We start from the raw sequence: 23,561 nt of genomic DNA, 5'->3' as shown, positions 1-23,561 counted from the left end.
ATATCTTAGCTAACCCTTTATGGGTGGTAGGTTGTAACACATTACACTATACCTTAGCTAAGCCTTTATGGATGGTAGACTGTAACACGTTACACTATACCTTAGCTAACCCTTTATGGGTGGTAGACTGTAACACATTACACTATATCTTAGCTAAGCCTTTACGGGTGGTAGACTGTAACACATTACACTATATCTTAGCTAACCCTTTATGGGTGGTAGACTGTAACACATTACACTATACCTTAGCTAACCCTTTACGGGTGGTAGGTTGTAACACATTACACTATACCTTAGCTAACCCTTTACGGGTGGTAGGTTGTAACACATTACACTATATTGGTTAATCTGGTAAAACATTTGAATTTCTTCTATATGTGGATAATACTATCATGCAAGCAATTGCCCGACTGCTGACCTGGCTGTGACAAGGTTTTTACTGATTTAAAACACATACTTCAAGTTCTCGTAAGATTGTCTCAGATGGATCACTTATGGGATGGTTCTATAATCAAACGAGTCCCCGTATACATTGACAATGATTTACCGTTCATAAAGAGATACGACTGAGCTTGTTAAGAAACAAATCTTGTCTCTCTAGGAATCAGATTTTGTTAAGAAACGTAAGATTTAAAGTGGGCTTTTTTTACAGAGACAAATCTTGTCTCTAGGAATCAGATTTTGCGGTCAACTTTTCTACCTGTTCTTGATTATGATACTATTGCAGCTGCCTCTTCTCTTACACTCTTGGATTTTCATAGTGCCCTTCATTTTATTCCAGGACACTGTTTTATTACTCTTCACTGTATTCTTTACCAACATGTTGGCTGGACCTCTTTGAAGTCACGTAGATCACACCGAACACTCCCATCTTACCTAACATCACTGTTAGGATTGTTAGGATTGAAAAAGTCATCACGCCCGTTCACAGGGTTGGTTAGCTCTGGAGACTCCTTTGGTGTCTAGAGAGTTAGGTAAATCAGACTTTAATTTCCTTGCACCTTACGTGTGGAATTATCTTACAATACACTTTCAAATTGGAGGAATTGGTGCCTCTAGGGCATTTCAGACAGTTTTCAGAAAACCTTTTCACTGAAGAATGTGTCTGTTTCTTATGATTGTGTTGAACTTTTCATGTATTGTTGCATATAATACCGTGTATTTTGATGTGTATATGAATGTGTAGTTTATTGTATTTTGATGTGTGGTGTGGTGCTATACAGGGCTTCTCCTGGAAAAGAGACCTTGATCTCAGCATCGACTTCCTGTCAAAATAAAGGTTAAATAAAAATACCTAGACGTGAAGACGGACATAAGTGAAGCCCATCTGATGATAATTATGATTCTGTTGGAGTGATGGATCTTTAAAAAGTCCACGTATGTAGCTAAAGTGAAGGATTAAATTCAAACTTTATCTGGAGGAAACTTCAACACGGTTGCTGAGGTAAGGGATTAAATTGAAGCCGTTAACGGGGAGAAAAGTCCATCTGTAGCTCATTTATGAACGGAATAGCACGGTTGCTAGGGTGAAAACTGTGGTTGAAGCCTTAGCTGGAGGAATTGTTGCATTTCCATTGTTGTTTTCGTTGCACTTGCATTCCATAACATCTATGAATCACATTATTATTAATAGTCTTGACGTCAAATGGGAGAACCAAGGACACAGGTGGCTCTTAATGTTGTGAAAGTCATCCTAGTGTTTACAGAACAACTGGTTCAGGACCTACAAGTTTAACAGTAAGTAAATGTTAGAAAATGGATGGCTGCAGTGTAGCTGTTATTATGAGTACATGTTGTATGGATTGCTAAGGCATAAGAATATGAAAGTGTGTTATTCTTATTTTAAATGTACAGTATGTAGTTCTGTACCTGTCTATTAATGTTATGTATTATGTAATTGTATGTACTTCTGTCCTTCAGCTGTAATTGACTATTAATGTTGTGTATTATGTGATGTTTTATGTTTTGTGTGGACCCCAGGAAGAGTAGCTTTGGCTGTAGCTAATGGGGATCCTAATATAACACTAAATACTCCAGTCAACACCAGTGGAGGGTGCTGAGGGGAGGACGGCTCATAATAATGGCTGGTACGGAGCAAATGGAATGGCATCAAACACATGGAAACCATGTGTTTGATGGATTTGATACCATTCCACCCATTCTGCTCCAGCCATTACCACGAGCCTGTCCTCCACAATTAAGGTGCCACCAACCTCCTGTGGTCAACGCGTCTCTGTGTGTGTCTCAAATGGCACCCTATTCCCTATATATTGCACTACTTTTAACCAGAGCCCTATGGGCCGTTGTCAACGGTAGTGCACTATAAAGGAATTAGGGTACGATTTGGGACACATCCTCTGAGTCTAGGTGAAGAAGTTTGAACAACACTGCTACTCTTCGCTAACTCAGGCAGGTCTAGTGAAGTATAGATCTGGAAGCTGGTGTGTGTCCCTCTGTCCCCCTGTTCAAATCAATCTGAATTGTTTTCCTTTGTCTTTCCAGGTGTGGGGACCCTCCAGAGGACCTCCAGCCAGCGCAATGCCATGACGTACCAAAGAAGCAACTATGCTCTGAACTCGACAGCCTCGTACGCCGAGCCCTACCGCTCTGCCCAGTACCGGCCCTCTGAGGGCAACTACGCCCGGCAGCCAGTCGTCATGGACGACGGGACCACCCGCTCACCCTCCATAGACAGCATCCAGAAGGACCCAAGGTAAGCAGGTCAATAGGCACTAGGGTCGTATTCATGACTGCACACCGTAGCAAAATGTTCTACAGCAAAAACAGAACGTAAACTTTGGTTTCTTATTGGATGAATCCCGGTAGATCCCTCCCCGTTTGCTTCCGTTTGGTACCTACTGAATATGACCCACTGGCACTAACAGTGCTTACTGGGCTCCTATATAGTGCTGGGTCAACATTAGTGTCATCTTACTAGTCAAACAGAAAGCCCCCCTGGGCAGACATCCAGAGCCTTAGCCATTAAGCTACACGGCTACACGGACCACTCTACAATGGACCCTCAGATTCAGTGGACTGCTGCGTCTGCTCATGTGTACTATGTTTTTTGACCCGGAGCACCAAACCCCTCACCCGGCACGTAGGGAGCGCTGTTCACACCCCTGTGTGTTGCTCTAGCTGAGAGCGGTAGCAAAGTCTGTGTTGCACTGCGGACTGAGGTCAGATCGGTGTGCGTCCCAAATGACACCCTATTCCCTATATATTGCACTACCTTTGTCACTACTAGTGCACTATAAAGGGAATAGGATGCCATCTGGGACATATTCCGAGGCGGGGCTAAAATAGTCTGAGAGAAACATGTTCCTGCATCAACTGGGTCTCAACTCCGTACCAGGGGAAATGTAGCCAGGGGGTTGGTATTGTCTGTTTGTGCCCCTCCCCTCCAGGGTCGTTTAGATTATAATAGTATTTGATTTGATTGGTGTCTTGCTTCATGTGGCACACACCGATGCAAGGAGCATTACAGCCTGCGCCTCAGACATCAATACAAGTCTGTCACGATGAGGACGTGGTGTACCTCACGTTGCTACTGTCTCACTTCCATTTCTTTCGTTTCCTCCGTTTGTCAGAAGGCCAACGTGAAACACACGCGCTGAAATAGACGCAGACTTTGTAATCTATGCTTTTCTCTTGTCGTAAGGCTCATGGATTCCAGTAGAAAATTCTAGTAGACGTCATTGATATGGGCCTTGCAGATGAAATGAATGAAGCTCTATTAACCGGGAGAAGCTCATGGCAGTGATTGTCCACAAGGCAAGACATACCTTTTAGAGTCTTCCAAATGAAACTCCCCCAGTGAAGTATCTTCCTTTATATTGGGAGAAAAGCAATAATCCTGGAGTGTAAATAGCCGTCGATGTCATTTCCTTATTGCAGTGTCCCAGCCCTGTGGTAAGGGGGAATAGTTGTTGCGTGATGTCATCATAGTGATATGTTCGTGTTTGTGTGTGTCTCTGTCCCCGTGTATCTCTATCCCCCTGTCTCTCTGTCCCCTATCCCTCTGTCCCCCTGTCTATCGGTCTCTCTGTCCCCTATCCCTCTGTCTCTCTGTCCCCCTGTCTCTCTGTCCCCTATCCCTCTCTCTGTCTCTCTTTCTCCCTGCCTTTCTGTCCACCTGTCTCTCTTTCCCTCGGTCTCCCTGTCTCTACGTCTCCCTGTCTGTCTGTGTGTCTGATATCTCTCTTTCTGTGTCTGTGTTCCAGGGAGTTTGCGTGGCGTGACCCTGAGCTGCCTGAGGTGATTCATATGCTGCAGCACCAGTTCCCCTCGGTGCAGGCCAACGCCGCCGCATACCTGCAGCACCTGTGCTTCGGAGATAATCGAGTCAAGGCGGAGGTACGTACGCACCACCGCTCTCCCCTGCTCCACATATCCTTCATCAGTGCCCAGATTGCAGTTCGCTGTGACGTGCTGCCCATCCCGAAGGGGGTGAATCTCACCTGAATTTCCTCGATTCCTCACGTCCTCTCTCCTCGTCTTCATCTCAAAGTACAAAGGATCTTCTCTGATGCGCTATAAGGAGGAGGTAAGCAGAGCAAATGCGAGGAATCAAGGAAATACAATTGAGATTCCCCCAGGGAGTGAGAGGACTGTTTTTGCAGAGGCTCTCTCCTTCTGTCTCTGTCTCTCTCACCTGACTGGGGTGGGTTGGGCTTACCACTCCATTCCCCTCCAGCTCCCTCTGGATTTTCACGGCTCAACAGGGTGCTGGTACTGCTGCCGGAGTCATCGGCTGAAAAAGCTGATCTCAGAATCAGCAGGGGCTTCATAGCACTTAACCTATAGTGAGAAACACACACTTTACCGCACGCACACGCACACTAACACGTTTGTTTTACTATCCTTGTGGGGACCAAACTATTGATTCCCATTCAAAATCCTATTTTCCCTAACCCATAGCCCTAAACCTTTAACCTAACCCATAGCCCTAAACCTTTAACCTAACCCTAACATTGACCACTAACCCTAAATCTAACCCTTAGGCTTAAAATAGCCTTTTTCCTTATGGGGACTGGCGAAATGTCCCCACTTGTCCAAAATGTTCCTTGTTTTACTATCCTTGTGAGGACGTAAAAAATAAATCTATTAATCTAAGTTTATTGGTCACACAGTTCAGCAGATGTTATAGCGGGTGCAGCGAAACGCTTACAGGATGTTACTAACTCTTACAGTATGTTACTAACGCTTACAGTATGTTACTAACGCTTACAGTATGTTACTAACTCTTACAGTATGTTACTAACGCTTACAGGATGTTATTAACTCTTACAGTATGTTACTAACGCTTACAGGATGTTACTAACGCTTACAGTATGTTACTAACGCTTACAGTATGTTACTAACGCTTACAGGATGTTACTAACGCTTACAGGATGTTACTAACTCTTACAGTATGTTACTAACGCTTACAGTATGTTACTAACGCTTACAGTATGTTACTAACGCTTACAGGATGTTACTAACTCTTACAGTATGTTACTAACGCTTACAGTATGTTACTAACGCTTACAGGATGTTACTAACGCTTACAGGATGTTACTAACGCTTACAGGATGTTACTAACGCTTACAGGATGTTATTAACTCTTACAGTATGTTACTAACGCTTACAGTATGTTACTAACGCTTACAGGATGTTACTAACGCTTACAGGATGTTACTAACGCTTACAGTATGTTACTAACGCTTACAGGATGTTACTAACTCTTACAGTATGTTACTAACGCTTACAGTATGTTACTAGCTCCTAACAATGCAGGAAAATGTCAAACAGGTACACAAATAATCAATACAAATAAAAAAGCAGAAAGAACTACAGGAAATCAAGAAATGTCTAAACGAATCCAATTTTAACAACCCAAATAGCACTGCAACAGTGATCCAAATGCAGTCTATATGTATCTACACCAGATGAATTTACACTAGACATACTAGGAATGATAAGTACAGCAGTAGATATATTAGCATGAGCTTTGCCGAGAATCCAGTATATGAATACATATGTGGCGGAGTGTATAAACAGTGTAACTGAAGTTCAATGTACAGTAGTAGATATATTAGCATGAGCTTTGCCGAGAATCCAGTATATGAATACACTACAAAACCCCATAGCAAAATGGATACAATTGCAGGAAATATACAGTATATGTATGTAAATAGAAAAGGTGTGTACAGCAGTAGTCATATAGGATGAGCCATGACTAGAATAGAGTATATACATAGGAAGTGGGTAAAACAGTGTGTAAACATGATTAAAGTGACCAGTGTTCCATGACTATGTACATAAGGCAGCAGTCTCTAAGGTGCAGGGTTGAGTATCGTGTGGTAGCTGGCTAATGACAGTGTCTGAGGTTTAGGGCAGGGTGCCGGGTGGAGGGTGCCTAGTGGTGCCTCTTCATCAGTCAGATGGCCGGGAGGTAGAAGCTGTTTATCAGTCTCTCGGTCCCAGCTTTGATGCACCTGTCTCCGCCTTCGAGATGGTAGCGGGGGGAACAGGCCGGGGCTCGACTATTGGTCCCAAGAAGGATAGTAAAACCAAAAGCACAGAGCCACACACACGCACGCACGCGCACACACAATGAATAATTACTTTTTTATTTTTATTAAGACAAACACGCACACACACACACACACTATCTCTTTCTGTGTGTGTCTGTCTCACTCTCACTCTCTCTCTCTCTCGGTCACACACTCATACATTACGAAGACACCCATTTCAAGTATTTCAAGGAAAGAACATTGAGTCTTTTCTAGGTTTTGATAAGAGGCAACTGTCAGCTCTGCAGATGTGTTTTATTTTCCTCTTTCCCCCAGGTGCAGAAAGTCAACACGTTGAAATCTATTCATACGTCGAAAGATGCATGAGAATGCCGTTGTTGACTTCATCTCTTTAAGTTACTGCAGTACTTGCACTATGAGTTTCAGACCTCGTATTCACCCTATAGTTTAGGCATTCTATGTGAACACTAAAGATTTGCATGACATTTTCCATATTTCCTTCATCTGGTATGAAGAAAGCTATTCTCTCCGCATCCCGGCTTAGCTACATCAATAAATGCAAAGCCTAGATTGTGTAATGGAGACCATCATCTTACCTTATAATATCCATCCACCTTAGAATATTCCCCCTGTTTGCTGTGGAAGCCAATCCGTTTGTGTTCAGGGCATTCTTAATGACACTGCATAATCCCACCTCTGCAGGTGTGCCGTCTAGGGGGCATCAAGCACTTGGTGGACCTACTAGATCACAAAACCCTAGAGGTCCAGAGGAACGCCTGTGGTGCTCTGAGGAACCTGGTCTACGGGAAAGCCACGGACGACAACAAGGTGGCCGTGAGAAACGCAGGTGGCGTCCCCGCTCTGCTCAGACTGCTGAGGAAGACTGTGGACGCTGAAGTGAGGGAGCTGGTCACGGGTAAGGGAGAGTGTGTGTGTGTGTGTGTGTGTGTGTGTGTGTGTGCGTGCGTGTTTGCGCTTGTATGTGCGTGGTGAATTCACACCAAGTATGTCTGTGTGCGTGCACGTGTGTATGAGCTTGCGTGCATGCATAGTGAATTGGGTATGTGCTCACGTGCGCTTGCGTATGTGTGTGTGTCTCTCTGCCTCTCTGGGTGAGAAAGCTGTGTTCCTTTCAAATGGCCTCTTTAACTCTGAACCCCCGCGGACCGGGCCTTTCCACACCACAGCTCTGTGTGCTATTCTCTCGCTCTCTGCCATCTGGCGTATTCACAAAGGTCACATTTCCACAGTTCCATGTTGTTCCACTCATTCATTATTCAGTGACGCTTGCATGAATCAGATCCACTGTAGATCCACTCCAGGGTTTTTGTGAGACAGGAACATTACTACACAACCTAAAGTAGAGCTGTTCAATTATTCACCTTCTCGCCTGCCTGCCTGCCCGTCCTCCCCTTCACCAGTCAATTGGCATGAGTTACTGGCTGTGTCCCGTCTGGCACCCTGTTCCCTATATAGAGCACTACTGCTGACCGGCCCTGGTGACAAGTAGTGCACTATGAAGGGAAAAGCCTCTGTGCATGCTAGTCTGGTCGCTAGTCGCTGTCGTTCTATAGCAGGGGAGCGTAGTCCCTCGCTAGCCTCCCCTGGGTCGTGTTCGGTAGACACGAAATGGGCGATGGCGCTCTAGAAACGGAGGAGGGTACTGCCTGAACTTTCCAATGAGAACACTCATTTTTCCGTTCGCCGTTTTAAAACGTCAGATGTTTTTTTTTTATGCCTTGAACAGGGGCCTTGGGATGGGGAGATCAGAGATTCAGTTGCTGCTAGTTGTTCGATCACAAACCGACCTTGCCGTTTGAGCGGACACTCGTTTCCCAGTGCACACGGTGCAGTTTCCCCCGCGTGGCAGGAGCTCTGCAAACAGGGTATAAATCCAAGTTGTTTAGGATCAAGGAGGAGTATTACAGAAATAAGCAAGCCAAGATGTTTGGCTCCCAGGTGGCTGAATCAGCTGTTTGTATACAGCTCAGCTCCTGCTCTACTCGGTCTCTCGCCATAGCTCAGGTTACAGTGTAATGGGTCCTTCAGGCTACCAATACACGGGGAGCGCCAGCAAAATGCAACGTCCATTTGCTCCTTTCTGTAGCAATACATTGTGGAAGTGAAGTGGAGATATGGCTTGAGTCTCATGCGATGTTCCCTCCACAACAAAATCCCGCACTGAGCAAATTTCCTGTTTGCTGAGCGCGAAGTTGAACATTGTGAAGATTCTGTGCAACCTCCGGCGCGCGTTGACTGTGAACACTGAGGCTGTACCCGCTTTAAGTTCATTTTAACAGTGGTCAAGTAGGCTACTGTGGCTATTTGACCATAATGTAGGCCTACCAGAGTGGGCTACCATCAAAAACAATGGAGAAAATGCATCCCGTAACATTTTAACATGGAAATAGCTGTTCTATGACTGAAAATGTTGTTGTGTTGTTTGATGCAAGAAGCTACTTTACAAAATACAATGCATTATTATTCCCATACCATTATTACAGAGAATCAGACAAATGATGCTGCCCTCTGCCTATTGGCTACTTAGCTTATTCAAGCCTGTCTCAAAATACAACACTGCCCCTTTAAGACATAAAAAGCTATTTTCCTGACTGACTTTTCGAAGATGTCTAGAAATGTACACAATTTGTGCTCTTGTAGGAAGCAATCCCTCCCCTATTGCTGACTACAAATGATCTATAACTGAGCTAATAACTCACTAACTAGCAAAGGATATGAACAAAATGTGCACACGTGGCTACATGCAGCTCTCACTTTGATCTGAAAACAATCTACTCACATCTACTCATGCTGTGTAGAGTAAGGCTGAGTCGTATGTACGTATGTACGTGGCAAAGCAATAGAATCCTACTCCGATGTATTCTGCCTACAACAAAATCTCTTGCATAGTTCGTTTTGTTTCGGTATGTTGCGTTGAAAGTGGCTAATATTGCGTTGATTCGATCCCAATTCCCCACAGTGAAGGGAAACATTGATAGTGTTAACTAAGGAGGAAAACTCTAGAAAGTTGCGGGAAGTTCAATCTCGTGCTTCTCTGTGCGGGCTGATATATCTTCTGTGTGGCTGTCCCAAGGAGGGAGCATTGGTCTCATGTGTCAATCAAGTTGGTGTTTGTTTCGTTCTTCTCCAAGGAAAAGGAAGAGCCGGTTCTTCTTAGAGTCTCCTAAGCACTGATAGGGCGAATTACAGAACTAACCCATCAGAACCACATGCAGCCCATAACAGAATGGATTATGGGGGATGGAACCACTGGCACTTCTAGCCAGTCTTTTCCGTTGTCATTCAAAAGAGAGGCCAGTTCGAGGCAGATGTGTGTCACACAAATCTTGGACTAAATTGCTTTGACCTGTCGTGAGCACTCTTTACGACTGCGTGTGTTGTAAAACCTCGGCAGCATGGTTAATTGGCAGTTGAAGACCCAGAATGCTTAGCATTAGAGAAGGTCATCGATCACAGCGTCACCTCTGGATAATCACAACCAATCAGTATAATCCACAGGAGGAGTTTTCAGTTCTCTTCCTACTGGCCAAAGCCAATGGGCTAATTGGAACCGACACGACTTACTCTCCAATTACCCTCCGACATATTTCTTCCCTTGGAAGCACGGTTGGCGTTGTAATTTAACCTTGTTTTTTAAGTGACATGTCCTGTATGTCTGTGTCTCAAATGGCACCCAGAGCTCTGGTAAGAAGTACTACACTGTGTAGGGAATCAAATCAAATTAATTTGTCACATGCGCCGAATACAACAGGTGTAGTAGACCTTACAGTGAAATGCTTACTTACAAGCCCTTAACCAACAAGGTCGTTTTAAGAAAAGTGTTAAGTAAAAAATAGATAAGTCAAAAAATTCAAATGTAATAATTAAAGAGCAGAAGTAAAATAACAGTAGCGAGGCTATATACAGGGGGTACCGGTACAGAGTCAATGTGCGGGGACACAGGTTAGTCGAGGTAATTTAGGTAATATGTACATGTAGGGAGAATTAAAGTGACTATGCATAGATAATAAACAGACAGTAGCAGCAGCGTAAAAGAGAGGGGGGGTGCAAATAGTCTGGGTAGCCATTTGATTAGCTGTTCAGGAGTCTTATGGCTTGGGGCTAGAAGCTGTTAAGTCTTTTGGACCTAGACTTGGAGCTCCGGTACCGCTTGCCGTGCGGTAGCAGAGAGAACAGTCTATGACTAGGGTGGCTTGAGTCTTTGGCAATTTGTAGAGCCTTCCTCTGACACCGGTATAGAGGTCCTGAGTGGCAGGAAGCTTGGCCCCAGTGATGTACTGGGCCGTACGCACTACCCTCTGTAGTGCCTTGCGGTCGGAGGCCGGGCAGTTGCCATATCAGGCAGTGATACAACCAGTCAGGATGCTCTCGATGGTGCAGCTGTAGAACGTTTTGAAGATCTGAGGACCCATGCCAAATCTTTTCAGTCTCCTGAGGGGGAATAGGCTTTGTCGTGCCCTCTTCATGACTGTCTTGGTGTGTTTGGACCATGATAGTGTGTTGGTGATGTGGGCACCAAGGTACTTGAAGCTCTCAACCTGCTCCACTACAGCTCGTCGATGTGAATGGGGGCGTGCTCGGTCCTCCTTTTCCTGTAGTCCACGATCATCTCATTTGTCTTGGTCACGTTGAGGGAGAGGTTGTTATCCTGGCACCACACGGCCAGGTCTCTGACCTCCTCCCTATAGGCTGTCTTATCATTGTCGGTGATCAGGCCTACCCCCGTTGTGTCATCAGCAAACTTTAATGATGGTGCTGGAGTCGTGCCTGGCCATGTAGTCATGCATTAACAGGGAGTACATGAGGGTACTGAGCACGCACCCCTGAGGGACTCCCGTGTTGAGGATCAGTGTGGCAGATGTGTTGTTACCTACCCTTACCACCTGGGGGCGGCCAGTCAGGAAGTCCAGCATCCAGTTGCAGAGGGAGGTGTTTAGTCCCAGGGTCCATAGCTTAGTGATGAGCTTTGAGGGCACTATGGTGTTGAACGTTGAGCTCTAGTCAATAAATAGCATTCTCACATAGCTGTTCCTTTTGTCCAGGTGGGAAAGGCCAGTGTTGAGTGCAATAGAGATTGCATCATCTGTGGATCTGTTGGAGCGGTATGCAAATTGGAGTGGGTGTAGGGTTTCTGGGATAATTGTGTTGATGTGGGCCATGACCAGCCTTTCAAAGCACTTCATGGCTACAGACGTGAGTGCTATGGGTTGGTAGTCATTTAGGCAGGTTACCTTAGTGTTCTTGGGCACAGGGATTATGGTGGTCTGCTTAAAACATGTTGGTTACAGACTCAGTCAGGGACAGGTTGATAATGTCAATGAAGACACTTGCTAGTTGGTCAGCTCATGCTCATGCGTGATCACACAGTCGTCCGGAACCGCTAATGCTCTCATGCATGCTTCAGCGTTGCTTGCCTCAAAGCGAGCATTGAAGTAATTTAGCTTGTCTGGTAGGCTCAAGTCACTGGGTAGCTCGTGGCTGTGCTTCCCTTTGTAGTCTGTAATAGTTTGCAAGCTCTGCCACATCCGACGAGCGTCGGAGCCGGTGTAGTACATTTCAATAGTAGTCCTGTGTTGACGCTTTGCCTGTTTGATGGTTTGTCGGAGGGCGTAGCGGGATTTCTTATAAGCTTCCGGGTTAGAGTCCCGCTCCTTGAAAGCGGCAGCTCTACCCTTTAGCTCAGTGCGAATGTTGCCTGTAATCCATGGCTTCTGGTTGAGGTATTTACGTACAGTCACTGTAGGGATGATGTCATCGATGCACTTACTGATGAAGCCAGTGACTGATGTGGTGTACTCCTCAATGCCATCGGAAGAATCCCAGAACATATTACAGTCTGTGCTATTAAAACAGTCCTGTAGCTTAGCATCTGCATCATCTGACCACTTCTTTATTGACCAAGTCACTGGTGCTTCCTGCTTTAGTTTTTGCTTGTAAACAGGAATCAGAAGGATATAATTATGGTCAGATTTGCCAAGTAGAGGGCGAGGGAGAGCTTTGTACACGTCTCTGTGTGAGGAGTAAAGGTGATCTGGAGTTGTTTTCCCTCTGGTTGCACATTTAACATGCTGGTAGAAATTTGGTAAAACGGGTTTAAGTTTCCCTGCATTAAAGTCCCCGGCCACTAGGAGTGCCGCCTCCTAGATGAGCGTTTTCCTGTTTACTTATGGCCGTATACAGCTCATTGTGTACGGTCTTAGTGCCAGCATCGGTTTGTGGTGGTAAATAGACAGCTACGAAGAATACAGATGAAAACTCTCTTTGTAAATAGTGTGGTCTACAGCTTATCATGAGATAAGCTTATCATCACCTCAGGCGAGCAAGACTCAAGACTTCCTTACGATTAGATTTTGTGCAACAGCTGGTGTTTACAAATATACACAGACCGCCGCCCCTTGTCTTACCGAAGGCGGCTGTTCTATTTTGCCGATGCAGCGTTAAACCTACCAGCTGTATGTTTTTCATGTCGTTGTTCAGCCACGACTCGGTGAAACATAAGATATTACAGTTTTTAATGTCCGTTGGTAGGATATACGTGATCGTAGTTCGTCTATTTTGTTATCCAATGATTGTACGTTGGCTAATAGGACTGATGGTAAAGGCAGATTTCCCAATCGCCGTCAGAGCCTTACAAGGCACCCCGACCTATGTCCCCGATATCTCTGTCTCTTTCTCCACCGAATGATTGGGATGAGGGCCTTGTCGAGTGTTTGAAATAAATCCTTTGCGTCCGACTCGTTAAAGAAAAAATCTTCATCCAGTACGAGGTGAGTAATCGCTGTCCTGATATCTAGAAGCTATTTTCGGTCATAAGAGACGGTGGCAGAAACATTATGTACAAAATAAGTTACAAATAATGCGAAAAAACACACACACTAGCACAATTGATTAGGAGACGGCAGCCGGCTCCATTGCCCAGTGCCATTTGGGATGGAGATGTTGTTTGAGACGGTTATAGGGTACTCAGTGTGCCCATCTCTGAGCAGGAAATGTTTGTTCCCCTGTGTGTCAATGGCCCCTTATTCTGTTATTATTCCAGTGGATCATCAGCCATGCTCCATGTGAGCTACTAATGGAGCCGCCACCTCTCTTCTCTTTTCTAATCAGGTCAGGGGTTCATGTTGTGGGGACATGGCTCCCACAGCAGCTGTTTTGGTTATGGCCTGTCCTCACAAGGCTTCTGAGATCAAAGTGCCAGCCCTCCCCTGGCTGTTGTCACCCCAGTGGCAGTACAGGTGTCACCTGGCGCCTACGGTGGGAGCAGCATCTGTACACACACACACGCTGGCACACACACACACAGCCTGGCCCTTGCCCGACCTTGTTGCTCCGAGCAGCACACAGGGGCCCTGTCCTACAAAGCACTGTCTGTCCGCATGTGACCCACTGTCACAACTACCGACCAACCAGGGAAGGACCAACGACCAACCGACACAACCAGGGAAGGAACAAAATCACATTAGTTTGTGTGTGTGTGTGGGATCATTGCTCCTGTGTCCCTATGTAGCTTCCCTTAAATAGAAGTGTCTATGTTTAGATGGCAAAGCAGGTACAGGGCTAACCTTGGGCCTTGTGTTGAGTGTTTTTCCAGACAGCTGTAGGGAAATCAGCCCGACGGCGCTCATCTCTAATCAGCGTTCCTTTGAAATTGAACAGAGCTCATCAAGCGAGACACACTGGAGCTGCTGCAAAGCCTCCATTTCCTCAGATGTAGGGCAGAGTACAGATTGTCATCTTGCTCACCCTGCAGCCGCTCTGCATTCAGACTTCAGGCACACAGTTATACTGTAGTCAGCCACACCCTACAGACTGGGGGAAAACAAAAACGATTTTCTACTAAACGCTAGTCTACACACAGCTTTCCGCTCTGCCCCCCACTGGCCCAGGGTCGAATAACAGTGTCAAAGCTAGTCTTGATTTTTTAATAATGCATGTCGGAGCAAGCCTTCGGCTTTGAGCGGACACACGACTGTCCAGGGCTGCGTCCCCGAATGGCAGTGGCACCCTATTTCATATGGCCTCTGGTCAAAAGTAGTGCACTACATAGGGAATAGGGTGTTATTTGGGTCTAGTATCGCAATGGATCTACATGCTCATCACAGCTGTATAGCAAAGAGCATGTAAACTCTCAGAGCCAACTGATGCCTGGCCTATGCCCATTCATCTACCCAATCAGAGCCTGTTCATACCCGACCACACCCTTACTCTGGCCAATCAGAAGCGGCTAAACACCTGACCCACACTAGCTCGGTACTGTAAGGGCTGTCCTGGCTTCAACACTTAAATCACGCAGACTGTAACTGAATAATAAGCTCAGTGGAGATTTCATTATGGGGCGGAATGGAGCCCTTTAGCCAGGTCACTGCTTTCCAAGCAATGAGAGAGAGCCACACACTACCCTCCCCATCACTCTCTCTCTCTTACACACACACACACTCCCTAACTTTATAAATCTAGGCCACAGTCAAATGATTTTGTCTTTCGAGGATTGATTCGAAGAAGGATGAATGGCTCCCGTGTCACAGCGTATTTCCTCTCCAGCTTGGACATTCGTTTACATTGGGGCTATTGTTCCCGCACCTAGCCACACACACACACATAAACAAACACACACAGACAGTAGCGTGTATAGGACTAAGCCAAGATCTGAGAGATCAAGCCTCATTCACACAGGCTGTTCCCTCTGACTGTCAGAATGTGACACATGGGTGTTTACCCCTGTCAGTCACACCTCACTGGGCTCAGCTGCCCGATTTATCCCAAGACTGCGGCGGCCAGGCGGCTTCCACAGGGCCAGTTTAAAAGCTGGCCGGTTAGCGGCTTGTTCAAATAGAGCTTCGGGGCCGATGAGGAGGAACTAGGATGGCTACTGGGACAGACCTGGGACATTTCAATTTGCCTGAAGTGCTAGAACAGCGCTGCGTGTGTGTTTGTGTTATCTCTACATTACAAGGCCCTCTGTCTGAGGGAATTCACTAAACAGCCATCGGAGAAAGACAAACTAGGCTATAGGCTAAGCTAGTAGAGAAAGGCGCTCAATCACCGCGGGGAGGTTTTATTGAAATGAATCCCAGGGCCTGAGCATACACGTTATAGCAGAGGTGATGTTATAGCGTCGGTATGCAGCCCGACATGGTCCTGGCAGAAGCAGATAAGAGGCTTCATCGGCTGAGTGTTAGCCGTGGAGAGAGATGCTTTCATGGGTTAACAGGGTAACTCAAAGATAGGGAAGGAACAGACACTATTTGGGCCACAGACAGATCTGTCTCTATAATGCCTTGCTGGCATCCTCTTTATATTGTGCCCTTGGGCTATAGTAATGGGCGCGATGATCTCCACTGGTTTCATTGGAGAGAAGATAAGAGAGACCAGTGTCTAGGAAACACAGGGTACACACACTGTGGTGGAAATGCGAGAGCTCAAGGAAACCACGAGGATTACTTGTACACACACGCACACACACAGCAACCCCATACACACACCAGTGTTTCCCCTATATTAATTTAGCAGAGGCGGGCCGCCGCTGCTAAACCGTTGCCGCCACTCCAAAATAAATGATTTCAGGATGGTAAAAAGTTTTCAGTGTAAACTTAAACGACTAAAACCAGAGATAAAGCATGTCTAAAATATAATGGAGCTATATATTGTTAAATAAGATCATCTTTGAGAACCAACAATCGGCAAAATAAAAACTACACGGTCAGCGAGAATCTACAATTCCCCAAAATGTCATGGCATGGGGCCCCTATTGATTTCGCTATAATGTTTGAGTCACTCAGATAGCATAAGGACACGGGATAAGCCATGGCAAAATGTGTAGAATTTCATGTTTGCCTATCCTCACACACAACCAAAGAGATCCGCCAGTCAGCGGGGTGTAGATAATTCTCTATTGCTCTGCCCGCAGCAGGAGATAGCAGCTATACAAGCATCCCAAATGGCACCCTATTCCCTATATAGTGCACTACTTTTGTCCAGGGCCCATAGGGGTCCCATAGGGATCTGGTCAGCAGTAGTGCACTACATAGGGAATAAGGTGCCATAGGGCTCCGTTCAAAAGTATCGCACTACATAGGGAACAGGGTCCCATTCTACGTCTCGCTCGCTGCCTGTGGTTAGATAGGAGCTGAGCTGCAGCCCTGTCCAAGGTTAGTGACGCCCTGCAGAAATCAGCCTGTGCTTTCTGCTGCCAGTCATAGCCATCTGATATAAAGAACAGGCTCCACACTGGGTCATCTGGAGCAGATGAAGCATCAAATACTTTATACTAGAATTATCACTGGTTAACATACATGCATTTCAAATGAATAAAATGATGACATGATATCGGGAAGACATTATTCATACGATACGTTTTAAACCGCTGAGCCGGTGCCATATGCTGTTTGTGTTCATTTCGAGTGAAAAGTCTTCCTCAGTTGCCTGCAGGATATGTAATGCTTCTAAGGTTCTATTTGATCCAGATGCCCGACGTCTCACAGCTGGAGGATGGGTTTCATTTGTGACGAGGGCTATTATTTTTCCTTTGGTCCTCTCGTCTCTTCTCTGTGTGTGTGTGTGTGTGCTGAGCTATAAAAAAAGCCCTGGTCCTCGGCAGCTCTGTGGGGCTAGCCTAACTGCACATGACAGCTGACACAACCAGGAGTTTGTGGCCCTGTCTCTCTCTCTAACATGTCCCCCCCCTCCCGTTCCTCCGTCTTCTCTGCAGGGGTGCTGTGGAACCTCTCCTCCTGTGACTCCGTCAAGATGACAATCATTCGGGATGCCTTAACTACTCTGACCAACACTGTGATCATACCCCATTCCGGGTGGAGCAGCTCGACATTCGACGAGGACCACAAACTCAAGTTCCACTCGTCTCTGGTCCTGAGGAACACCAGTGGCTGTATGAGGTAACGGACATTTTGTGTATGATGATACCACCCCCTTCTGGATGTTTCAAGCTCCTGCAGCCAGGTTCATATTTGAACATAGCCTTCCAGCTGTTCTGTAAATAATATTACAAACACGAGTCATGACTAGGGAATGAGACGAACCTGCCCATGGGAACTTACAAATAATGCATTGTAAACAGGTCATCTATGGCATTATTAATTTTAAAAAATACACAGTGACAGAAAGTCTGTGTACCGTGTGTTTACAGATACAATAAAGTCCCACTGGGCACTGACGTCAGTTCAACGTCTAGTTTTGATTTACATTTGGTTGAGTTGTCACTTAACGTGAAGTCAACCAAAACTGTCAACCTGTCATTGGATTTAGGTTAAATGAGTCAGTCCGTTGTGGTTACACAGTCAGACAGTGTAGAGGGTAAAAAACTCCCCAGCCATAGGGAAGGGTATTCTGGCTCTCCAGCCACTCTCCCAGGGCCCTTCCTTTGAAGGCAGTGAATGCGTCCCAAATGGCAACCTATTCACTATTTCGTAAACTACTTTTGGCCAGTACCATATGGGCCCTAGTCGAAAGTCCTGCACGAAATAGGGAAGAGGTTGCCGTTAGGGACGGATGCCAGTCAGTGAATGCTGGAGTTTGTTCTCTAATTGGTGACAGCAAAAGGAGCTGTGCCTCTGAGCGCGCTCAGTTAGGCTCTCATTTCCCTCTCCAAAGCACTCATAACGGCATCACCCAGGCCGACCAGAGAGCCTCATCCATTATGTATGAGACGGCGCAAGTAAAACCCCCACAACACACACCAGAGTCGCGCTAGGGGAACAAACACACACAGTTTGTCTATGTCGCAAATACTACCCTATTCCCTTTATAGTGCACTACCTTAAACCGAGCCTTATGGGCCCTGGTTGAAAGTAGTGCACTGGGTAGGGAATAGGGTAGAATTTGGGACAAGGCCTTTAAAAAAAGAAAGTGGCTGTTTATGTTGCTGGGCCGTCTTTGTGTGTGATTGTGTGTGTGTGCTGTAGGGGCCTATATCCTGACTGGTGTGTGTTGTTTTTAAAGGAACCTGAGCTCGGCGGGGGAGGAGGCTAGAAAACAGATGCGCTCCTGTGAAGGACTGGTGGACTCTTTACTCTACGTCATCAAGGCCTGTGTCAACACCTCGGACTTCGACAGCAAGGTCTGTGCACAAACACACGCACACCTACATGCACGCACACACACACACACGTGCGCGCAAACACACACAGTGTCGACTAGATAACATGTTGTCACACGATGGCAGGCAGCTGTAGGGGAGAAGGAGAAATCCTACCCTACCAGTTTTGAATTGAATAGATCATTTCTCGCTCACATTGACTTGCACAGCTCAGTTACTTGACTGGGAAGGCCTTCTATCAGCCCATAGGTCTGTAATGTTAATAGCGTCCACTTAAACGTTTATGGACTTCATCACTGGTCCCTTAGCCAGCTGTTACGGTTGAGTATCTCCCCTATAAATTTGGCCTGTCCTATATAGCGCACTACTTTTGACCAGTGCGTTTATGGGCCCGGGTCAAGAAAAGTGCACTATAAAGGGAATAGGGTGCTATTTGGGATACATCCAGTGTATTTATTGCTATGCTCATATCCCAGTAGTGGGCATCAAACAGTAAGGAATTAAACCCATTTGTTAAACCCAGATCTCTGTTTCTAAGTGGAGACATTTTATTCTGTTCTAACACCATGGGTCCCATACCTAATTCATTACTACAGCTACAGCAGGCCTGGGATGTCTCCACACCAACACACAGAGGCTGTCCAGCTTATTGAGCACTATTTCACTGGGGCAAACCTCTTAGAATGTATAGTGTACCTATTGAGATCTCTCTCTCTCTCACACACTCTCTCTGTCTCTCTCTCTCTCACCAACCCTCTATCTATCTCTCTTTCTCTCTCTCAGACCTATAGAAACATATCAAACCTATAGAAACATATTAAACCCATAGAAACCTATCAAACCTATAGAAACCTATCAAACCTATAGAAACATATTAAACCTGTAGAAACATATCAAACCTGTAGAAACATATTAAACCTATAGAAACATATTAAACCCATAGAAACCTATCAAACCTATAGAAACCTATCAAACCTGTAGAAACATATTAAACCTGTAGAAACATATCAAACCTGTAGAAACATATCAAACCTGTAGAAACATATCAAACCTGTAGAAACCTATTAAACCTGTAGAAACATATCAAACCTGTAGAAACATATCAAACCTGTAGAAACATATTAAACCTATAGAAACCTATCAAACCTATAGAAACCTATCAAACCTGTAGAAACATATCAAACCTGTAGAAACATATCAAACCTGTAGAAACATATTAAACCTATAGAAACCTATCAAACCTATAGAAACATATCAAACCTGTAGAAACATATTAAACCTATAGAAACCTATCAAACCTATAGAAACATATCAAACCTGTAGAAACATATTAAACCCATAGAAACATATCAAACCTGTAGAAACATATCAAACCTATAGAAACATATCAAACCTGTAGAAACATATTAAACCTATAGAAACCTATCAAACCTATAGAAACATATTAAACCTGTAGAAACATATTAAACCCATAGAAACATATCAAACCTATAGAAACATATTAAACCCATAGAAACATATCAAACCTATAGAAACATATTAAACCTGTAGAAACATATCAAACCTGTAGAAACATATCAAACCTATAGAAACATATTAAACCCATAGAAACATATTAAACCCATAGAAACATATCAAACCTATAGAAACCTGTAGAAACCTATCAAACCTATAGAAACATATTAAACCTGTAGAAACATATCAAACCTATAGAAACATATTAAACCTGTAGAAACATATTAAACCCATAGAAACATATTAAACCTATAGAAACATATCAAACCTGTAGAAACATATTAAACCTATAGAAACATATCAAACCTATAGGAACCTATAGAAACCTATAGAAACATATTAAACCTATAGAAACCTGTAGAAACCTATCAAACCCGTAGAAACATATCAAACCCGTAGAAACATATCAAACCCGTAGAAACATATCAAACCCGTAGAAACATATCAAACCCGTAGAAACATATCAAACCTATAGAAACATATCAAACCTATAGAAACATATCAAACCCGTAGAAACATATCAAACCCGTAGAAACATATTAAACCTATAGAAACATATTAAACGTATAGAAACATATCAAACCTGTAGAAACATTAAACCAATGAAGATGTCAATAAATCAAGTAAATGACCCTCCTCCCTTCATCGCTCTCTCTCTAGATTGTGGAGAACTGTATTTGCACTCTGAGGAACCTGTCGTATCGCCTGGAGCTGGAGATGCCGCCGTCGAGGCTGCAGGGAGCCCAGGAGCTGGACGGCCTGCTGGGAAGTGAGTCTCCCAGTAAGGATGTGGACTCCAGCTGCTGGGGCAGGAAGAGGAAGAAGAAGAAGGGTTCCCAGGAAGAGCCGGTGAGCTCGAGAATAACAACTTGGGTTGCATCTCAAATGGCACCCCTATTCCCTATGTAGTGCACCTTCTTGTAGTGCACCCTATGTCGTCCACCCTATGGGTCCTGATCAAAAGTAGTGCACTATAATGGGTGCCATTTGGGGACGAAACTTCAGTCTGAGGGTGGAAATATCACTTCCTAGGTGTTCAAAGGGAATGTTCACTCCAGCTGAGCTCTGGGATAACAACTCATCACTGAGTGGTGGAATTATAACACATGACACTTCCCTAGGCCTTAAGTGATTGTTCATTCCAAATGTTTGTCAAACGTTTTTTTAAGATCTCAACAGTGGTCTAGTAGCAAGAGTCCAAGTCCCCCCACATCTGTTTTGTCTGACATGACGAAGTTAGATGACGGTGCCTGCCTGTCTTTTCAAATCATTTGGGACCGAGGCGCCGTATAGCTGGATCTACGCAACAGATGGCATGATGGGACATGGACTCATTTCTCCCTTCTGAGAAATGGAAAACATTTGCCAACTTTGATTTTGGAGTGAACTATTACTTTTATTTTATTTGCATCTCTTTTAGTCCTTAAACATTAAAATACAATGTATAATACAATCACATTTTCACATATAACACACTGACATATTGCCTTTAACTCTTCTAGGAGCGCTCTAGAGAAGACCATGGCCCGTATTCACAAAGCGTCTCAGAGTAGGAGTGCTGATCTAGGATCAGGTCCCGCCTGTGCATATAATCATCTTCGTTATGATCTAAAATGCTAAACTGATCCTAGATCAGCACTCCTACTCTGAGACACTTGATACATATATAGTCAAAATTGTATTATGAACTGGGTGGTTTGAGCCCTGAATGCTGATTGGCTGAAAGCCGTGGTATATACAGTGTACCACGGGTATGACAAAACATTTATTTTTACTGCTCTAATTACGTTGGTACCCAGTTTATAATAGCAATAAGGCACCTCAGGGGTTTGTGGTATATGGCCAATATACCACGGCTAATGGCTGTATCCAGGCACTCCACGGTGCATTGTGCATACGAACAGCCCTTAGCCATGGTATATTGGCCATAAACCATGAGGAATATGGCCAATACTCTTCGGGCCTTATTCCTTAATTAGAACCTCTAATCATGACCATGTGTTTGTAATGTGTTCTCAGTGGGACGGAGTGGGCCCCATCCCCGGCTTCTCCAAGTCCCCCAAGGGGGCGGAGATGTTGTGGCACCCAGCCGTGGTGAAGCCCTACCTGACCCTGCTGGCTGAGAGCTCCAACCCTGCCACTCTGGAGGGCTCGGCGGGGTCCCTACAGAACCTGTCTGCTGGGAACTGGAAGGTATGGCGAAACCTACGGAGTACACACTACACAGCACCCAGGACAGGAGATGACGAGAACACTAGTCTACTGTGTGTTGTTTTCCCCTGTACAATGAATAGTCTATTAGCTATGTAAAGTGAATACATTTTAAAGGGGAACTCTCCTCAGTGAAACAAATGTCAAAAGTCACTTTTAGTGCTTTCTCCTAAACCCCCTAGTTGTTAATGTTTAGCTTCTGGGACAAGGAAGGATGCTAGATCAAGCTAGATATCCAGCTGAAAGTCGTGTGTCAGTGGCTCTTGGTTATTTCAGCTCTAGGACATTTATCACAGGGGCTATGACATCATTGTTGTCTGGTTTTCTGAAGAAGAAAAAACATGTCTTTAGTACTATGGCTGTACTACAAATTTCACTGCGCCTATCCGGTGTATGTGACAATTAAACATATATATATATATATATATATATATATATATATATATATATATATATATATATATATATCAAGTGTACACTCTTAAATTGATAGAGTTGAAATGTCCTCTCTGTCGTCTCTGCGTTTGTACTAGTTTACGGCGTACGTCCGTGCGGCGGTGCGTAAGGAGAAGGGTCTGCCCATCCTGGTGGAGCTGCTGAGGATGGACAACGACAGGGTGGTCTGCTCTGTGGCCACCGCCCTGAGGAACATGGCCCTGGACGTCAGGAACAAGGAGCTCATAGGTGAGGACCAAACACTGGCTCCATTACAGATGCCGGACAGATCTCACAACACCTGGCTAGGTGTTTAATGTTTCAGATGGATAGGTGTTTAACGTATCAGATGGATAGGTGTTTAACGTATCAGATGGATAGGTGTTTAACGTATCAGATGGGTAGGTGTTTAACGTTTCAGATGGATAGGTGTTTAACGTTTCAGATGGATAGGTGTTTAACGTATCAGATGGATAGGTGTTTAACGTTTCAGATGGATAGGTGTTTAACGTTTCAGATGGATAGGTGTTTAACGTATCAGATGGATAGGTGTTTAACGTAACATATGGATAGGTGTTTAACGTATCAGATGGATAGGTGTTTAACGTATCAGATGGATAGGTGTTTAACGTATCAGATGGATAGGTGTTTAACGTATCAGATGGATAGGTGTTTAACGTATCAGATGGATAGGTGTTTAACGTAACATATGGATAGGTGTTTAACGTATCAGACGGATAGGTGTTTAACATATCAGATGGATAGGTGTTTAACGTATCAGATGGATAGGTGTTTAACGTATCAGATGG

General features: G+C 44.8%; 1 protein-coding gene across 1 annotated transcript in view; it reads left to right on the top strand.

The window, feature by feature from the left end:
* The window catches only part of LOC120064416 (plakophilin-4-like), a 131,823-nt gene that overhangs the window by 100,435 nt on the left and 7,827 nt on the right, over nt 1–23,561 (top strand). The window contains exons 9-16 of the mRNA XM_039014987.1: nt 2,503–2,713; nt 4,224–4,356; nt 7,221–7,434; nt 17,248–17,431; nt 18,495–18,612; nt 20,767–20,955; nt 22,126–22,299; nt 22,851–23,001. Of these exons, the coding sequence (XP_038870915.1) occupies nt 2,503–2,713; nt 4,224–4,356; nt 7,221–7,434; nt 17,248–17,431; nt 18,495–18,612; nt 20,767–20,955; nt 22,126–22,299; nt 22,851–23,001 (1,374 nt within the window). The remainder of the gene's footprint in view (nt 1–2,502; nt 2,714–4,223; nt 4,357–7,220; nt 7,435–17,247; nt 17,432–18,494; nt 18,613–20,766; nt 20,956–22,125; nt 22,300–22,850; nt 23,002–23,561) is intronic.

This window comes from Salvelinus namaycush, chromosome 19, assembly GCF_016432855.1.
Source record: "Salvelinus namaycush isolate Seneca chromosome 19, SaNama_1.0, whole genome shotgun sequence".
NCBI classification, from domain to species: domain Eukaryota; kingdom Metazoa; phylum Chordata; class Actinopteri; order Salmoniformes; family Salmonidae; genus Salvelinus; species Salvelinus namaycush.
The sequence above is the reverse complement of the archived record's forward strand: the minus strand, read 5'-3'. Positions and strand labels throughout refer to the sequence as shown.